General features: G+C 41.7%; 1 protein-coding gene and 1 pseudogene across 5 annotated transcripts in view; one reads left to right on the forward strand and one right to left on the reverse strand.

Moving 5' to 3' along the window:
• Positions 1–3,552: 3,552 nt before the first annotated feature.
• LOC124107074 (U6 spliceosomal RNA) lies at positions 3,553–3,652 on the reverse strand (annotated as a pseudogene).
• Positions 3,653–14,851: 11,199 nt separating this feature from the next.
• Positions 14,852–20,813, forward strand: part of Esrp1 (epithelial splicing regulatory protein 1) — a 58,577-nt gene continuing 52,615 nt past the window's right edge. For 3 of the 5 annotated variants that reach the window (XM_046464644.2, XM_046464648.2, XM_046464645.2), the window contains exons 1-4: positions 14,853–15,325; positions 15,828–15,956; positions 17,131–17,244; positions 20,658–20,772. In XM_046464644.2, coding sequence (XP_046320600.1) covers positions 15,194–15,325; positions 15,828–15,956; positions 17,131–17,244; positions 20,658–20,772 — 490 coding nt within the window. In that variant the 5' untranslated portion in view covers positions 14,853–15,193. Of the gene's footprint in view, positions 15,326–15,827; positions 15,957–17,130; positions 17,245–20,657; positions 20,773–20,813 lie in introns of all 5 variants that reach the window. The other 2 variants (XM_046464646.2, XM_046464647.2) reach the window with 1 other exon arrangement.

Raw genomic sequence — 20,813 nt, forward strand, 5'->3', positions numbered from 1 at the left:
GAGGTAGGGAAGGCATAGAGAAAGGCAGAATCAGCATTTTTGTCTGAAAATAGTCTTAGTTAGCCACACGCCATCAATTAATAAATTAATAACAATTAAGTATTGAACAAACTTAGCACATAGTCCTGTCCTCAACACACTTACCTGACTGTTTCCATTCCTACTTCTGTGAGCCAAAGAGGACTGCTGGCTGCTCAGGCCTGCCTGATGCTGGGCCGTCTGCCGTTTGCTCAGCCACTGCCTCTGCAGAGAAAAAAATCTTTCCTACTGCTTGTAAGCATCATAAACTTCAGTTTTGGGATATAGCTCAGTGGTAGAATACTATCTTACCACGTGAGAGGCCCTGGGCTTAACCACTAGGAGCCTTCCACCCTCACCCCTGCAAAAAATAAAATAAAATAAAACTTTTTTTCAAAGATTAGATCAGTGAATTAATGAATCATCAAGTTTTTTGTTGATTTTTGCAATGCTGGTGATTGAACCCAGGGCCTTGCCCATGCTAGGCAAATTCTCTACCCCTGAGCTACACCTGACACCATCAAATATTTTTTGCATTAGTTGAGTAGACAAAATGTGTAAGGATGAAGGGAACTCAGTGTAATGCTTCTAGGAGGAAGAAATACACCAGAAAACATAATTTTAGTGCTATATGATAGGTTCTTTTTTATAACAGTTTATTGACATATTATTCACATACCATAAAATTTATCTTTTTACAGTATACAATTCAGTGGCTTTTAGTATATCATAGTTTTAAAATCAACATAACTACCCAAGTTTAGAACATTTCCTCACCCTAAAAAGAAACCCTGGATTCATGAACAGAAATTCCCTGCTCTTTCTCCTCCCTTCTTCCCAGCCCCAAACAACTATTAATTTCTGCCTTTATAATTTGCCTATTCTGGACATTTGCTAAGTTTTTTGTGGGGGTACCAGGGATTGAACCCAGGGGCGCTCAACCACTGAGCCACATCCCCAGCCATTTTTAACTTTTCTTTTGAGACACTGTCTCATTAAAGTTCCTTATGACCTCACCAAGTTGCTGAGGCTGGCTTTGAATTTGTGCTCCTGCCTGAGCCTCCCAAGACACTGGGATTACAAGAGTGTACCACCAAACCTGCCTTCAACAATGTTTTATAGTTGTTAGTGTAATAGTCTTTTGCTTCTTGTTAAATTTATCCCCATTTTAATTTTTTGATAATGTTGTGAATGGAGTTTTCTTATTTTCATTTTCAAGGTATTCATTGCTAACATATAGTCATACTGGTTTTTTTTTTTTTTTTTTTAAGATGTTTTCTTGCTACATTGCCCATGCTACCTTCAGTCCCAGGATTTAAGCAATCTTCTTGCGTTAGCCTCTGAGTAGCTGGGACCACAGGTGCACACCACTATACCTGGCTTGATAGGTTCTTCAAATACTATGATAGGTGGTAGGGAGAGTTGTAGGAGGGCAGAAAGCAAGTGATCAGCTCTGACTACAAGAATAAGGAAGCTAGAAAAGAGGAAACAGTGAGTTTCACTTATATAGGTGATACATTAGCAGACTATAGAGAGAAGAGGGGCTACACAAGCAGATTGGAGATAGATGAGCCAGAGCACTGAATGCCCAGACCCTGACCAAACATGATCTGCTACTTTGCCCATGTGATTGCTATCATCTCTGTTTTAAGGGCTTTACACTAAAAAAGCTTAAAGCCAGTGACCAAGCCATGGCAGGAATTCTATTAGCAGACTGCCTGTCATTGGGAATTATGCTCCAGGATGAAGAATGCAGTTTGAGTGTCCAGTTAGGAAAATGGAGAGCTGAGATAGTAGGTACAACCAGTTGGAGGAGGTAATAAAGAGAACAGAAAATGAATAGACATACTTGTTACTCAAGGTTACCACAAGAGCGTTCATACCCAGGCGGAGTGAGGCACACCTGTAGTCCCATCTACTTGGGAGGCCGAGGCAGGAAAATCTCTTGAGCCTAAGAGAAAATCTCTTGAGCCTGGGCAACATAGACAGATACCATCTCTAAAAAAAGGGACTGGGGCTGTTGTTCATTGTTGGAACACTTGCCTAGCATGCACAAAGCCCTGGGTTCAATCCCACCACCTCAAAAAAAAAAAAAAAAAAAAAAAAAACCTCTTCAAATCTTTTTTTTTTCTTTTTTGGTACTTGGAATTGAGCCCAAGCGTGATTTACTACTGAGCTATATCCCTCGCCCTTTTAATTTTTTATTTTGAGACAGAGTCTTAGTTGCCCAGGGGCTCAGTAAATTGCTGATGCTGGCCTTGCACTTGTGATCCTTACACCTCAGCCTCCTGAGTCATTGGGATTACAGGCTTGAGCCACTGTGCCTGGCTTTGGACATTTTTAAAAGAAGAATGGCTCATTCGAATTCTACCCCCTGCTCCCCCCACCCAAACTCTTCTAAATTCTCAATATTCCAGGCAAGTGCTCCTGAATCATACTACAGGATGACACGAAGTGGTGTCAGCATCAGAGGCGGACATCCACATTATTTTTCCAACCTCTAAGCTGCAATGAACAAGAACCTTCAACCAAGAATGTGCTGAATTTCCTTTCCCTGGGGCTGGGGATATAGCTGAGTGATAAAGACTTGCTAATATGCCTGAAGCCCTGGGTTCAATCCCCCAAATAAAAACAAACAAAAAAAAAAAAAAAAGGAAAGTCCTTTCCCTATCAAAATCATAACAAGAGAGGGCTGGGGGTTGTGGCTCAGTGGTAGAGCACTTGCCTAGCACGCATGAGGCACTGGGTTCGATGTTCAGCACCACATAAAAATAAAGTAGATATATTGTGTCCACCTAAAACTAAAAAAAAAATATTAACAAGAGAACTAACTTTAAGCAAAACCCAGCTACTCAGACATCTCAAAGGCCCATATTCTCTGAGGGCCCACATTGTCTAGGTAGCCATGGACACAATAGGGAAAGAGCATTGGATGGGGAGCCAGGAGACCTGAGCTCTGTGTACAGTCCTGCCAGTAATGAGCTATGTCCCCTTGATTGGGCAAATCACTTTACTTTTTTTTTTTTTGGAGGGGGGGGCGGGAGGTGCACGGCAATGCTGGGGATTGAACCCAGAGCTTTGCGCATGAGGAGTCAGAATAAAATACACACTGAAGTCCCTTCTGAAGATGAAAAAAGTTAGTTTTGATGACATATTTAATATTCATTTTAACTAACATGCTATGTATACTTATTATAAGCTGTCACTTAATGTGTCTCAAGTATTCATACTTCATGGTGATCTTATAAATAATCTGAGGGTTGGAGCTGGGGGTGTAGCTCAGTAGTAGAGTGTTTGTGTAGCATGTGTGATGTCATGAGTTTGATCCTCAGGACTTAAAAAAAATCTGAGGGCATAATATACAGAAAATTTATATAATTTAAGATGTGGTATTATTAAAATATTAAATATCGGGTAGCTTTGCTTTAGTGGCTTACTATTGGTCTTGTGGATGTGTTGCAGCCAAGCTGTCACGGGGAAATATCTTACTTTGTGAGTTTTCCTTATTTTTATTAGCAAGTTTTTTTTTTTCCCCTAAATGCAGAACGTTTCACCAATGTGTCATCCTTACACAAGGGCCATGCTAATCTGCTTATCATTTCAACTTTAGTTCAGGTGCTGCTGAAACAACCACAAGATTATCTAAAGCTTATAAAATACTTATATTCAGTATAGTGTAGTGGCCCAAAGTGCAGTCGCTGGAGCCAGACTTCCTAGGTATGAATCCTAGTTTCATGCTATTTGAACAAAGTGGTTATTATTATTTTTTTAGTTGCTCATATGTTTATTGACAAATAGGATACACATACCCACTCACAGGTACCACTGGGACACTTCAGGGACCTTGGAACTGGGAATCCTCCTTCTTCCCTGCTCCCCTCTTTTATAGAATCCTTTCTGACCTAACTTGGGCTCTTGGACACTAGCATTTTCTTGCTGACAACTCTATAGGTATGCAGGATGGGCTCTTCGTGTTTCTCATCCACATCTACATTTCCTTGTGGATCAGGAACAGGGGTCTGTGAGCTCATTATCTCATGTCAACTCTTTAGTGGTGACACCTTGGGTCACAGCTAGCTTGCGCCTACTTTTTTTTTTGGGTACTGGGGATTGAACTCAGGAGCACTCAACCTCTGAGCCATATCCCTAGCTCTATTTTGTATTTTATTTAGAGACAGGATCTCACTGAGTTGCTTAGGACCTCTCTTTTGCTGAGGCTGGCTTTGGACTCTTGATCCTCCTGCCTCAGCCTCATGAGCCACTGGGATTACAGGTGTGTGCCACTGTGTTCTGCCCCTACATCCTTGATGTCATTATACTCTTTGGTCATCCATCTACACTGTAGCCTTCAGTGATATCCTTGTCCAGAATACCACTCTTCTCCTTTAGTCCCTCAACGTTAAGGTGCAGGGGCTCCTCACCTGTCCCTTCAATCTGGCTGGACTTAGGAAATGGCAACTTCGGAGCTCCTGAGTCAGTCATCCAAGGCCCTCAGGCCAGGGGTGGGATGCAGTGCAGAAGGGTCCAGAGATGGGGCTGGAGAGTAGCTTCTCAAGTCCACCAGGTATTTAAAAACTTCTGTGATGGAGATTATGAATGGTCACTCCTAACCAAGTTATTTTATTTTTTTTGAGATGGGGTCTCACTATGTTGCCCAGGCTGGCCTAAGATGATCCTTCTACTTCAGCCTCCTTACCAGAGACTTCAGGTTTGTGCCATTGCACCCAGCTGACCAAGTTATTAAGTTTTTCTCAGCTGTAGAGTGGGGGTAAAAAACAGTGTCGGAACCTCTTTTGGTTGTTGTGAGAATTAAATGACATAAGGCTTTCAAGGGCTCCACTCAATAATATGTTATTGTTATTTATGGTACATAAAGAGAAAAAGCTCTTCTTTCTGTCCTCACCACCTCCCTGGATCTTTTTTTTTTTTTTTTTTTTTTTTTGCAAGGGAAGGGTACCATGAATTAAATCCAGGGGGCACTTAGCCACTGAGCCACATCTCCATCCCTTTTTATTTTATTTTGAAACAGGGTCTCACTAAATTGCTCAGGGCCTCGCTTTTGCTGAGGCTGGCTTTGAACTCTCAATCCTCCTGCCTCAGTCTCCTGAGTAGCTGGGATTATAGGCATATGCCAGCGTGCGTGCCCTGGACCCTATCTCAGAGGGAGATATTATAATGGCTTTTTTGTATTTCCTTCTAGAATAATGACCTGATTTAAAATATTATTTGCATAAATAGATTCTGTTTAAAGTCAGATAACTTCCTCTAGTAGCTAAAGCAGGGATGCAAATTTGTCCTATTACTGGAAATGGGTTCTTTAATCTCAGCTTTTGTTTGGCTTTTTTGTACTGAGAATTGAACCTAGGGGCACTTTACCATTAAGACCTTTTTGAGACAGGGTCTTACTAAATTCTGAGACTGGCCTTAAACTTGTGATCTTCCTGCTGCAGCCTCTCAAGTTGCTGGGATTACAGTTGTGAACCACTGCATGAAGCTCAAAAGTGTTTATTCTTCCCTCTAAGGCCAGCATAATTGGTGGACACCCTAGGCAAACCCCCTTCCTATTAATCTAAATATGAATAAGTTCTGGTTTTAAAAGCACACACAAAGGTAGTTTAACAGTGGGAATAAAGTGGCCATTTGTGACTGTAAATTGTGAGGGTCTTAGATTTTGAGAAAATCATTGTCTACTTGAAATAATGTGGAGCAGAAGCATTTAAACAGTATAGTCTAGAGAAGTAATTACTGAGGGCTTGGCTAAACCAGAAGCTTCATAGATGGACTGAGATTTAAGCTAATGGGCATAAATTTTACTCCATAGCTCCAATTCAATTTAAGAAGGAGAGCACCAATTAGACTTTAATATTTGAAAAAAAAAATGCTTTTTAATAGTTGTAAGTGCAGTGTATGCTACTTAAAAATGAGGCTGCAAAGGCTGGGGGTATAGTTTCAATGGTAGAAGCACTTGCCTATCAAGGCTGTGGGTTAGATCCCCAGCACCTGTGCAAAAAAAAAAAGCAGACAGATTAACAGTTAAAAGTGGGGGTAGGAGCTAGCTGGCTCTGGGAAGCAGCAGTCAGAGTTTGGGGAAGGGAGAGGAAGGTAACTGCAGTTTTCATTATAAACCATGTAGAACTATATAGTTTTGTAAATAATTAAGTAAATATAACTTGAAAATGGAAGTTTTTAAAAATATATTTTTAGTTGTAGATGGACACAATACTTTTATTTATTTTTATATGGTGCCGGAGATTGAACCCAGTATCTCATGCATGCTAGGCAAGTGCTCTACCACTGAGCCTCAACCCCGCCCTGGAAGTTGTTTTTAAAACCTAGTTTGTTGATAATTTTCAGAAGAGATTAAGCTAGTGGCTCCAAAACTCTTGTATGAGATTCATCTTTCCAAAGAGATTGAATGAGATAAGGACAATGTAACAAATTTTTCATAGAGTTGACTCATGTAAATATAAAATTTGTCCTTATTCTCATATTGGTCTTTTTGTTGTTAAAATAGCATTTCTTTCATGAAATGAAGAGTACAAGTACAGTAAATAATAATAATATTATTATTATTTATATTATTATTAGTATTATATTATTATTATTATTATTATAACTATTATTTTGGTACTGGGGATTGAATTTAGGAGCATTTGACCACTGAGCCACAACCCCAGCCCTATTTTGTATTTTATTTAGAGACAGGGTCTCACTGAGTTGCTTAGTGCCTCACCATTATTGAGGCTGGCTTTGAACTCATGATCCTCCTGTCTTAACCTCCTGAGTTGCAGAGATTACAGGCATGTGCCACCATACCTGACAATAAATTATTATTTTTTTAAAAAACACACTACTCAGCTGGGGCTATAGCTCAATGGTAAAGCATTTGCCTCACGTGTGAAGCACTGGGTTGGATCCTCAGCACCACATTAAAAAAAAGATATTGTGTGTTCATTTACAACTAAAATATATTAAAGGGGCTGGGGTTGTGGCTCAGTGGTAGACTGATTGCCTTGAATGCGTGAGGCCCTGGGTTCGATCCTCAGCACCACATATAAATAAATAAATAAAATAAAGGTATTGTGTCCATCTACAACAACAACAACAAAGTAAATAAATAAAAGTATATTAAAACACACACACACACTACTTAGCAAAATTAAAACCCTTCCTATGTCAATCACCCTCCCCTATTTATTTTTATTTTTGGTTAAATTTTAAACACTGTAAGACAGTATTCCAAGGACCACTGAACACTTAGGGTTAGCGCCTATTATGCAAGATACCTGAAAACATTTGAGTAAAAAATTTCTGCAGTTCTGTAAAGAATGCAAAAAGCAAAGCACATTAGTACTGAAGGGAAACTCTATGGAACTTGGTGACCAGTTGGACATAGCAGGAAGTCAATAAGGACTCTTAAGGGTCTGGGGTTGTGACTCCGTGGTGGAGCACTTGCCTAGAAAAACAAATTTTATATATATATATATATATATATATATATAGACTCTTAAGGTCTCACATACTTCTCCAGCATCTTATCTTATCTTTGGCCCCTTTCCTTAATTATTTCTGTATGCCACGCACCCTCTTTTCCTTCTTCCTCACCTGCTCCTGCCTCTTTGATTATTTTACTTCTGTTGGAGGCTATAATTTAAACGCCACTGCTCAGTGAAGCCTTTCTTGTCTTCCTAGTGGAGTTTATATCCTGTGGTTGTGCAATCTTTCAGAGCTCTGAACCTTTAGCATACTTGTCATTGTTGTAATGATACATTTGTTTCGTGACTATTTGTCCTCTCCACTCAATAAGGGCAAGGACTGTGTTTGTATTTTTTCATAATTGCGTTTCCAGTGCCCAACATCTTACCTGGTACAAACTAGGGTGCCCGTATTTGTTCAATGACTGCATGTATGTCTGATATTTTGTACAGATTTCAGTCACTTAGAAATCTTTAGATGAGAAAGTAGTGACATGCAAATGAAGCAGATATAGGCCCGTCATAAAAATTATCTTTACTGTCTCCAAATGGCAGTTCTGCCAAGTGTTCTCTCAATAGCACTTTACATACTTCAGACACACACAAAGCAGGGCAACAACTATTTCCTGGTCTTTGGGTTACCTTTTGCCAGAATAATAAAATTGGCCCTTTATTAGCTGAAGGGGTTGAGGGTTGAAGGGTAGGCAGAAACTTAGGAACTGAGAGAAACAATAGTTCTTTGCCCACTCCTGTCAACTCCACCTTGACTTAAAAGATAAAGCTCACCACTGTGCTTTCCTGTCTCTGGATTTTGGAAGAGGCAGTAAGTACTCTCAAGCAAGGGACAGAGGAAGAAGGTCTAACTTATGAAGTGGAGAGGTAAGGAGAATTGTGCTTGATGGCAGAAGGATAGGAGTAAAAAGAGAGGAATTCCCTGGGTATGATCTCTTTTCCTTGGATGCCCAGTAAAATGGAATGGGTTCTATGATCTCCAAGAATCAGGCATATCTTATAAGCCATGCTGTCCAGATTCCTGATGCATTTCCATATCTGTGTTTTTCTTTGTATTTCCGTATAACAGAGCAGGCAACCAAGGCTTGTTGATACACCTTGATGGTGTCTCAAAGATAATACCAGAAAATCAATGGCCTGGTTGCTTTGAGAAAGGCCTCCTCATTCAAAGATGCCTCTTTAGCAATAAATTTCTTGATTAAAGATACATATTTACATATTCTCTCTTCCTTTAACATCTATGAAGGGTACATCATCACATCTCCATATTCACATGTGAGAAACCAGGTCCTTCTGAGGTAAAGGAACATGCCCAAAGCCATGAGATAGCAAATTGGTAGGGCCAATTATTAAACCTATACTTTTTCCACAGTCTATAATAATTGCTATAATAAAGGTTCAGACCAGTAATTTGTTTAAATGTGTAGCATATAGAAAATTATAATTTATTTAGTTATCTTGACCATCACTTCTCCTTACCTCTCCACTTCATAAGTTAGACCTGTCCAGGGAATATAAAATGAGGTCTCAAATGAGGTCTCTTACAACTGTGTATACTTCAGATAACTAAGAAATATCAATGGCTATGGTAGCCTCAGAACATAGATTTTTACTTGATTTGCTTTTTAAAAATTGAGATGTAATTCACAAACCACAATATTCATCCATTCAAGGTGCACAATTCAGTTGTTCTTAGTATTTTCACAAATTTGTGCACCATCACCTCTAAATAACTCAAGGACACCAGGTCTTGCTAAATTGCTGAGGCTGGCTTTGAACTTGTGATCCTCCTGCCTCAACTTCCTGAGTAACTGGGATATCAGGTGTGAACCACTGCACCAGGCATTTGATTTACTTTTGAAGGTTCTTGTACCTATTACAAGAGAACATGCAAGTGAGACATAAAGCACCCAGCATGGCAGCCCACACCTGTAGGCACAGGCAGGGCGATTGCAAGTTCAAGGTCAGCCTCAGTAAATTAGCAAGACCCTGTCTCAAAATAAAAAATTAAAAGGGCTGGAGATGTAGCTCAGTAGCAGAGTGCCCCTGGGTTCAGTTCCCTCTACTGCAAAAAATCTCACATGGGGGCTGGGGATGTGGCTCAAGCGGTAGCGAGCTCGCCTGGCATGCGTGCGGCCCGGGTTCGATCCTCAGCACCACATACAAACAAAGATGTTGTGTCCGCCGAAAACTAAAAAAATAAATATTAAAAAAAAAATCTCACATGAAACTGGAGTCCATAAACAGTGCTGCTACTGTAGTCTTAAAAAGGGATCTTCGTTCTAAGTAGTAAGAATGCGATATATATGTGGCAGGGTGTCAATGGTGAAGCCCCAACGGACATTTACTCATATTCTGTCTAGTTCAAGATGCTCTCTAAAAGTGACAAGGACAAAGGAGGATAATAAAGATAATTAAAGAGCAGGAAAATAATATTCACGGAATAGACCTTAAAGAAGTTATTTAAGAAAGATTACTTGAGAACAACCTTGAAGTACATAAACAGATTGTCATGGAGAAACTGGTCACCTTTTTTTTACTCTTCTTTCATTCACCAAGGAAAAAACAAACAAACAACAACAACAAAAAAGATTCACTTTATGACATGAGGGGTTAGTTTATCATAGAAGGAAATTTTGGAAAGAACCTTATTAAAGACCAGACTGGTGGAGGCAGAAAGAAAATGCTTTAAAGGGGGGAAAGGAAGGACAGCAGAATAAAATAGACATTATTATTGCTGTATGTATATACGTGACTGCATGACCAATGTGATTCTGCAACCTGTACAATCAGAAAAATGAAAAATTATACCCCATCTGATTCAAATGTATGATATGTCAAGATCATTGTACTGTCATGTGTAACTAATTAAAACAAATACAAAAATTAAAATTGTAAAAAAAAATTTTTTTTAATTATTTACAGCCAATGAAAACATTAAAAAAAACTTTCAAACTTTTGAAATAATTTTAGACTTACAGAAACATTCAGAAGAATAGCATAAATAATTCCCTCACCCAGATTCAATGTTTTTTTTTTAATATTTAATTTATTTTTTAGTTATCAGCGGACACAACATCTTTGTTTGTATGTGGTGCTGAGGCTCGAACCCAGGTCGCACACATGCCAGGCGAGCGCGCTACCGCTTGAGCCACATTCCCAGCCCCAAGATTCAATGTTAACATTTTAATGCAATTGCTTTATCACTCTATATAAATATATATTGTTTGAACATTTTGAGAGTAATTTACAGACAAGTAAATTGTTATTGTTTTTGCAGTACTAGGAATTGAACCCAGAGATGCTCTACAACTGAGCTACACCCCATAACCCTTCCCCCTTTGTGGTACCAGGGATTGAACCTAAGGGCACTTAACCACTGAGCAACATCCCCAACCCTTTTAAGACAGGGTCTTGGGCTAGGGTTGTGGCTCAGCAGTAGAGCACTCGCCCAGCATGCAAGGCCGTGGGCTCGATCCTCAGCACCACATTAAAAAAATAAATAAAATTAAGGTATTGTATCTAACTACAACTAAAAAATACATATTTAAAAAAAAAAAAAAAGACAGAGTCTTGCTAAGTTGCTGAGGCTGGTTTTAAACTCATGATCCTCCTGCTTTAGCCTCTGGAGTTGCTGGGATTGTAGGCATGTGCCCCCAACCCCAACCTGCTTCTCCCCCTTTTAAAAAAATTTTTAATTCAGAGACAGGGTCTTGCTAAATTGTAGAGGCTGGCCTCAGCCTCACTGTAATCCCTCCCTGGATTATAGGCATGTGAACATGATTCCTCCTGACCCCTAAATACTTCCTAGATGCTTCCTTAAAATAAGACCTTTCTCCCGCCTAACCACAGTAACACTACAAAATTGAGAAATTAACACTGATATAATACTGTTAATCTAGAGACTGTATTTGCCTCCTGTCCCTTAAAGGAAAAAACAAAACAAACAAACAAGCAAAAAAACAATATTTTGGGGGGTTCAGGATAATTTCTTTTAAACTACTTTAATTAAGAACAGTTCGTTAGTCTTTGTCTTTCAGGACATTAATATGTTTAAGAATATACTGTGGGGAGAGGATTAAAATCAAATTCTTACATGTATGATTTTGTCAAAATAAACCTAACTATGTATAATTATAATGCCCTAATTAAAAAAATAAAATTTAAGAGTATACCGACCCTCAGTTTGGAATTTGGGTCACTCCTGCATTCTTTTTTTTTTTTTGGCAAAGCACCTTTTATTTATTTATTTATTTATTTATTTATTTTTCTTTCCTTTTTTATTTATATATGACAGCGGAATGTATTACAATTCTTATTACACATATAGAGCACAATTTTTCATATCTCTGGTTGTATACACAGTATATTCACACCCATTGGTGTCTTCCTACCTGTACTTTGGATAATAATGATCCTCACATTCCACCATCATTAATAACCCCATGTCCCCACCTTTGCATTTTTTAATTAATTTATTTGTGACGTTTTAGATGTGATGTTGAGTGAAGACTTGAATGAGCCTTCCTTTAGGAGAGTTTTGTTTGTTTTTTAAATAGATGGTGGTGATAGTAATAAAATATTTTTGTATCCAGAATGGATTTACTTGTATTACATAGATTTCTCCTCCTTGACATTCTTTCCTTTTGTGATTTTAGTTTAATAAAAGTTAAGTTTGTGGAGAATTAGCACCTACTCTTTATAAACATTTGAGATTTAAGTTACCTGTAGATTTCCATGTTGAGAATCTAGCCTTTGCAGTCAAGCCCTAGGCTTAGAAGACAAAGCTGCAAAAATGGGTGGGTGTTACTACAATCATTCAACAAATATTTGTTGAGTGCATAAAATGTCAGGCTCTGTTTCAAACCCTCAGAACATACTCGAAACAAAACAAAACTATCCCTGTCCTTGTAAATCCAGTTGGATGAATCAAACTTTAAAATAATAATAATATATATATATTTTAAAATAATTTTTATTTATTTTTATTGCTTAATTTTCGGCGGACACAACATCTTTGTTGGTATGTGGTGCTGAGGATCGAACCCGGGATGCACGCATGCCAGGCGAGCGCGCTACCGCTTGAGCCACACCCCCAGCCCTAAAATAATAATAATATTAAAAACAACAACAACACGGATTCCATTTCCTTAAAAACGAAGGAAAAAAGTCTCTAAAAAGGGGGCAGTTAAGAGATTCATGATTTTAAGTTGGATAACGCTGCTGTGGAATTCTTGGAAATCGTTCTGATTTATTAAGTCTTCAGTTTATCCAAACGCGTTATACAAATGATGAATCCAAACACCAAAGCCCTGAAAGGACGGGCGGGCCCACGCTTTCCAAGCAGTTCAAATCACTTTCTCAGCAACAGTCGCCTGTCCTGGCGTCTGGCCTCCTCGCAGCCAGGTGAGATCTGGTCGGCCCAGCCAGGCCAAGTACCCAGTCCCGCGTCCCTGCGAGACAGCGCCTCCGGGGCGGACAGAGAAGAGCATCTGGGAACCGCGCACAGAGAAAGCCCTGTGGGGAGGTGGCTCGGGGAAAACCGGCTCCTCCAGGCGGCCTCGCCTACTGCAATGCAATCTGGGTGGTTTTCCCAAGTCCTTCTTGGCCTCATTCCGCGCCCAGTTCCAGCCCCCGCGACGCCCAAGGGCCAGGGACGGTAACTCCATGATACTGGGGCTAGGGCGGGTCGAGGACCCGCTGCGATCCAGCAGGGGCACCTCCGCACCTTGAAGTCTAGAAGTGCGAAGCGAGCGCCCCTGGAACTCCAGCCGCTAACGAGGGTTGTACAGAACGCGGTCGCAGCACGGCAGGTGTGGGAACCCGGCCTCCGCCCGCTCTCTGGGGACGCAAGCAGCTACCTGCACCGCCCGCGGCTCCGCCTCCGCCCGCAACTTGTCCTACCAGGAAACCCACTGCTAGGGCCTTGAGCTCCTCTCCCCGCTCCCGGGAGTCTCAAACCCCACCGGGAAAGCCGGATCTCCATCTTCCCCTAACAAGTGTCCGCGAAAAGTTACCAATTTGTACCCAGCGTAGGTACAATAGGTGTTTGGTTGACTGATTTCACATCATGAATACGAAGGGCTGGATACCTGGGGTCAAATTAGTAAAAACTTCAGACGGAATTCTGTTCCCGAGAATAGACCGGTTTGAAATATAAAACCCGAGGAAACTCCACCTCTGGTGCTTGTCTCTCTAAAACGACACGACCCACCACGTCGCCGTCCAACTTGGTGGCTGGGGGGATGGTCGTGAGCGCACAAGTACAAACCAAGCTGAGCTAGGAGAGGCGAGTACCTTGGTTAAATCTATACACTCCCAAGTACAAAGCCAAAAGGCACACTTGAAGGGCATGGGATCAGAGAGCGGAACTGAGGGGAAAACTTGCTTGACCTGATTTAGGAAAACCTTTATTAGGTATGTGGGGTAGCTGCATTTTTATCTGGAGCCCAAAGCAAATCAAAGGAAGTGGGCCCCAATCCTGGAGGACGTTCCAGTCTCGAACTAGCAGCTAGTGCAAACAAGATGTAGTAATTAAAGTAGTTGAGAGAAAAGGGAGTGGGGGCCGTTGTGCCTGAATTTCCTCGAGGGGGTCTCCCAGCCGCTTTGGGCGCCGTGAGTAACTGCGTCCAGGGGCGTGACTTGGTGGCTGGGCGCCCCAGGCGTCCAGCTCTGCGGCGCGCGGGGTTTCTCTCTCAGGTGGGCAGCGCTGAGGAGTTAGCGGAGCATGCTCCGCCGCTCTGGCCAGGTGAAGGGGAGGGACTGCAAGATTTCTCCTTGTTTGCACTGAAAGGTGTGTTAGGCTCGGGAGCGGCTTTTCCGGGGTTCGGCAATTGCCCCAGCCACCTCCTGGCTGCCGTTGGCCGGTCCCTCCCACCGCGGTTCGCCTAGCCCGGCGCCGCACCCTGGGCAGCTTTGCGCCCGGGGCCTCACCTCTAGCCTCCTTTCGCCTCCCCGCGCCTGGCTTTTTCTCTTGACCCTTCAAAACCTTCAGCTTCGTTCCTCCCAGCCAGACTTCCCTTGAGCTCCCCCACACCTCTGGTACCTCCAGTAGGGGTCCCTTCTCCGCGATTCCCCGCCCTTTACCCCTCACTTTCCCAGTCCAGCCCAGTCTACCCTCTGGGTGGCTACCGCCCCTTCCCCGCCCCTTCGGCCTCTCCCTCCACCCCTCTCAACCTGTCCTCCCGATTCATCCAGCCATTGTCTACCTCCCCCACCTCCCCCTCCCCAAGCGGCCTCCTCCCCCACCGCTGCCACGTAGTGGTTTGAAGGAGCCAATGGGCCGGCGCCGCCAGGTGTCTCTTACCTGCACCACGTGGGGGAGGGGGAAGGGGCGGGCAGGTAGAGCCACATCCCAAAACAGAAAAGCTTTCAGCCATTGCGCGCGCCTCCCGGGAGTACTGCCCAGCTCCTGGCTTTTTCGTAAACGCACGGGCAATTGAATACAAAAAGGGCAGGCCTCCTGCACCCTCCTTCCCACCCCCCTTCCTGCCCTGGGTGTGGAGCACCGGCCAGGTGTGGGCTTGGGTGGTTGGTTACCGCCTTTTGCACTGGCGGCAGCGAGGAGGGGGGGTGGGCGCTCTTTCTTTTTCTCTTAGAAGAAGGTTTTAGCACAGGTTTTCTCGTTCTCACTTCCACCCCGCCTCACCGCCTCCCGACCCCCCTTCTTCCCCTCCCCACATATCGTCATGACGGCGTCTCCGGATTACTTGGTGGTACTTTTTGGGATCACTGCTGGGGCCACCGGGACCAAGCTGGGCTCGGATGAGAAGGAGCTGATCCTGCTGTTATGGAAAGTCGTGGATCTGGCCAACAAGAAGGTATTTCTCCACGTTCTTGTCCAAGGCGTGGGGCAAGAAGTTTGTTGTGGAAGTTTCGAGGAGGGGGTAGGTAAATAAGTATCCCACTTGTGGAAATGGACCAGAGGCCTAGAGAATTCAGAATAAAACCAAACTGCTTGGCCAACCGCCTTGGAGCCATTTCAGTCTTCTGAAACCTGGCCCAGGTGGAGAGGCCGGGAGCTGCTGAGACGGGTTCTTTGCTGGTCGGGGAACGCTGGGCCGAAACCGTGTGGCCTTCCGGGGCCCCCGAAGCCCACTTCCCAAACCTTTGCGACTTGATCCGGGTGGGGGTGGGGCAGGGGGCTGGGACGCGCGGACCGCTGAGCCACAGGAGCCGCTGTAGTGTAGTGAGCTTTGATTATGCAGCTGGACCCCTGTAGAGGCGCGGGCCGCCGCTGCAGGGGAGCGAGGGGGAAAGCCTGGAGAAAGGCTCCGGAATCGAAAAAGGGGAAACTGACCCCCTGTTTCTCTCTCCCCGGAGGTGGGACAGTTGCACGAAGTGCTAGTTAGACCGGATCAGTTGGAACTGACCGAGGAGTGCAAAGAAGAAACTAAAATCGACGCCGAAAGCTTATCCTCCGCGCCTCAGCTGGACCAAGCCCTCCGACAGGTGACAGCCCCGGGCCACACCGCCCACTTCCATCCGGGCTGTCCCGGCAGCCCCACAACCGGACCCAACCCTACTGCTGCACGTCCTCTCGGGGTGGTCGCCGCGGGTCCCTGGGGCTGGGTGGCGGGACTCCCAGTCGCTTGAATGGGAGCCTGGCCCGGGGACTGGGAGAGGTCGCTGCTCCTTTTCGCTTCCTTACCCAAACTACCCAAATTTGCTAGTTTTCCAGTAGCTTCCTAGAGTAGTTCCTGGGATCGGAGACTCAGCAGCGTTTAACCATTTGAATGACCAGCGAAGCTAGATGAATTGTATAGTCCCCATCTCCAGGTCCAGACCCCAAACGCTCCAGTCGCCAGCGGGGTTTGGGTCTGTGGCTCTGCCATGGAGCAGGGGGCGCTATGGTGTAGATGGTGCCAGCCAACCTGGCGTCGCGTGATAGAAGCAGCCCGAGTTTTGGTCAGAACCTGAAAGAGCCCGACTGCTTTTAGTCTTCTGAACTCCCCAAAAAAGGCTGGGTTCTATAATTTCTTTAATGGTCTTGATCTTAGTCTCAAGTAAAGTTTGGGTCACCATGGAACTGGTGGAATCCCCTTTTTGGAACTGAGGTAACTTAAAAACTGGCAGTTCCGGGGCGCAGATCCTGGGTTAGGGCGGGGCTCCCAACACCTGCGCACCTATGAATACCCGGAGCTCTCACTGTCTCTGCCTTAGCACATGAGTTTCGAATTATAGGAGAAAGTTATCATTTCTGGAGTGTATTCCAGGTTCGTGTTACCAGCCTTTACGGAGGTCTGTGTACCCATTGTCTGCTTTGTTTATCAGAAATTGGTTTCTTTCTTAAAACCTGGCACATCCAAACAAAGTAACGCTGGGGAATGATGTAATCTGAAGGCAACCTACCAGGAAAGCAGACCTCTGATTTGTCTTCAATGAGTTTATCGCAAAAATAGAAGGGGGTACGGGAGGGGAAATGCACTTATGAGCAAAAATTGAGAATTGGATGGAAAGTGTCCTTACCGAAACCTGTCTAGGGGGATTTGTGATGTCTGCCCCAGCAGCGTTGTCAATTTTAGGCTCATCGGCATGACCCCAGTTATTACCAAGTGGGGCCATTTTGAAGAGTTTGTAAACCCCGTATCAGTTGTGTTCCTCCCTGTGTGTCTTATTCTTTCAGTTTAACCAATCAGTGAGCAATGAACTCAATATCGGGGTAGGGACTTCCTTCTGTCTCTGTACTGATGGGCAGCTTCATGTCAGGCAAATTCTGCATCCTGAGGCTTCCAAGAAGGTAAGAGTGCTGGCTTCTGGAAAAATGGTTGGACTTTTGAGATGAATGAAAGCTTTTTAGAAAACTGGCTTATCCAAATTATTATTTTTAAAAAGCTGCAGGTAGGGAGTTATTGTTTCATGTGACCAATAATTTCATTTTGGGAAGATAAAAAAGCTCTGGAAAAAGAAGGTTGTGAGTTGCAAAATACTAATGTACTTATTGCTTGTGAAGTGTACACTTAAATTGCTAAAATTGGGCCTGAAATGTAGCTCAGTGATAGAGCACATGTGTAGCACATGTGGGTTTGATTCCCCAGCATCACACACACATACATTAAAATGGTAAATTTAATATTATGTATATTTTACCACAGTTACAAGACGCATGACAATTTCATAGAGATGTTCAGGTTTGCAGTAATTTGGTAACTTAACAAAAAGATTGTTTTCAAGATGCTTGACGTTCTCCCACTTCCAGAGTTAGCATGGAGTTTGATGTTTTGACAAAATAACTACGGGTAGGAAAGCAAGAATGGTGTTTTAGTGCATTATAATATTTTCATTTCTTGAAATACTTTATCCTAAAAAGGAAGGGGTCAATAAGTTCAACTCAACCATTTTAATTATAATTCATTAAAAAGTCTGCTTAAATAACACTTAACTATACAACTAGCAAAATATTAATTATGGCACACTTTATCTAATTTTTAAGGGAATGTTCAAGACTAAGTCTTAAATCTATAGGGTCAGGACAATTTTTTAATTTTGTTAACTTTTCTGATGTGGAAAAGACTATAGAGTGAGAAGTCTTGCCATGGATATATTATGGTTTCACTCCCTGGAAATACTACTTAGGGAACAATGAAGAGCAGACAGCTCACTGGGGTAGCCAATCACTGCTAAGCTAGTTGCTCTTAACAACTTAAATTAGTTTAAGCCGTAACTTTTTATTGTGCCAGGCAAGCACTGAGTTTGAAAAGATAAGAATATATTTTGGTAACTATCAGGCAAGTCTTGCAATGAAAAATGTAGATTGACAATTGATGACACCGGAAAGTATAGTCAGTACAGATTTTCTTTAGCCCTCAAGTAGAGAAAGCTGGGAAATTAGTTAAGTGTATAGTAATTTTAAATGTCTGAAGAAGAAATCCAAGTTATTCTGATTTGAGGGATAAGGTGATCACTCCTTTTATGAGAATTTTAGTAGTTATTCAGTTTTATTAAGTGCTAATTCATTTCCTATACCCTTGACCTAAAAAGACATGTGAATTATTTTTTTCCCAAAAAAAAAAAAAAAAAATTAATATGGGGGTCTTAATTCTTATTGGGTCAGAGGAAAACAGTTGTTTCCATTATTTTAGATGGATTGCTTTGGGTATGGAAAAACTCTGGAGGAAAAAAAAATGTTTTCCTAAGTTGGTTTTATTAGGATAGACTAAATATAAGAAATTAAAACAGTTTAATATAATGAAAGTAATCTTGTATATTCATTTATAGGCAAAATGGGAAATATAAAAGAAATAATCTATGCAGAAAACAATAGATTAAAATGTTTTTACTAATATAAGCACATGTAGATATATTCTTTCAGACTTCTGTAGAAAAGCATTATTTTTACAAGGAACATTCATACTATACATATACTTTCAGCCTCTATAATTTAACATAAGATCATGGTTTCACTCCCTGGAAATACTACTTAGGGAACAAAGAAGAGCAGAAAGCTCACCCAGGGTAGCCAACATTTCATAAGCACTAACTAAAATGCTCAGTATTTTAAATGGACACAGCTATTTTTTTTTTTTTTACATGTTTATGGACCTTTATTTTATTCATTTATTAAATGTGGTGCTGAGAATCAAACCTACCTCACACATGCTAGGCAAGTGCTCTACCACTGAACCACATCCCCAGCCCTTTTTTATTTAGAGATAGGGTCTCACTGAGTTGCTTGGGGCCTAGCTAAGTTGCTGAAGGCTGGCTTTGAACTTGCCATCTTCCTGCCTCCCTCTCCCAAGCTGCTGGGATTACAGGCATGTGCCAGCTTGAACACAGCTATTTAAATTGATCCTTTATTGCTGTATAGGCAGACAGTTTTTAAATTAATACTTTTGTAGGTAACTGAGAATTCATGATTCTTTTGGTAGTTCACTTTTTGTTGCTTTGGTACTTGGGATTGAACCCAGGGGCGCTTTACCACTGAACTACATCCCCAGAGCTATTTTTTATTTTGAGAGGGGGGTCTTGCTAAATTGCCAAGGCCTGCCTTGAGTTTGCAATCATCCTTCCTAAGACTCCTGAATCCAAAGATTACAGTCGTGTATCACCACACCCAGTTAAATAATGGGGTTTTTTTGTTTGTTTTTTTTTAACTTTAAGTTATTCAATGAGGGTTTTTTGTTGTCCACACACACACACACACACACACACACAGTGTAATATTTGTCAACACAGTTGAGCTTTGTTTAATAATCACATGAGTGCTGCTTGGAGCCAAGAATAGCTGGGAACCATTTCTTCGCTTTTGAGTTTTGAGGCATATATATTATAAAATATATGTGTGTATGTGTATGTGTGTATATATATACATATCACACATATGTATATATACACATACATGAATTATTTTCTGAGGTGACTGCATATATATGTATATGTGTATATACAGTCACATGTGTGAATGTATATATGTATATATACATGTGTATATCAGGAATTTACTATCTTATCTAATTTAGTACTGACAATATGTATTATTATTACCCAATAGTAGTTAGAACTACTAAATTTTACAACTTAATCTTATGTATAAACTTATGTATCTGCACGAAAACTGATACTTGAAAATGCAGATGGTTTAAAATGATTGGGCTGGGGTTGTAGCTCACCGGTAGAGCGCTTGCCTCACACGTGTGCAGCCCTGGGTTCAATCCTCAGCACCACATAAAAATAAATAAATAAATAAAATGAAGGTATTGTGTCCAACTACAACTTAAAAAAAAAAAAAATTGGTTGGGGATGTGGCCCAGTGAGTGGTTAAGCATCCTGGGGTTCAATCCTGGGTACCAAAAATAAAAATATATTGTTCTTGAAAAATAAATAAATAAAATGATTATGGCTGGGAAAAGAATGTATTATTCAGAAAATATAAAGTATAACAACTCAGGTATATTACAGCTTCGGAAATGTTTTGAATGAAATGCATAATGGAGTACATTGTAATCCAGTTCATTAAAATAAAATGGATTTTTTTATGTGAGACCTGTATACAAGATCTAATGCAATAATAGGACCAGCTATTAAAAATAAAGCTATTCTTATATTTTTAAAAATCATGGTAAAATATGCCTACCTTGAATTCTTAGTCTTAATTACTAGAGAAACACTGAGCAAATTTACCTAGTTAACAATATCTACCTTGTCCTTCTTCAGAATGTATTACTACCTGAATGCTTCTATTCCTTTTTTGATCTTCGAAAAGAATTTAAGAAATGTTGCCCTGGTTCACCTGATATTGACAAACTGGATGTTGCAGCAATGGCAGAGTGTATCCTTTAAATGATTAATCAAGAACCAATTGCATATAGC

This window comes from Marmota monax, unplaced genomic scaffold (assembly GCF_021218885.2).
Source record: "Marmota monax isolate L192 unplaced genomic scaffold, Marmota_monax_Labrador192_F-V1.1 WCK01_AAM20220418_F8-fsc00003, whole genome shotgun sequence".
NCBI lineage: Eukaryota > Metazoa > Chordata > Mammalia > Rodentia > Sciuridae > Marmota > Marmota monax.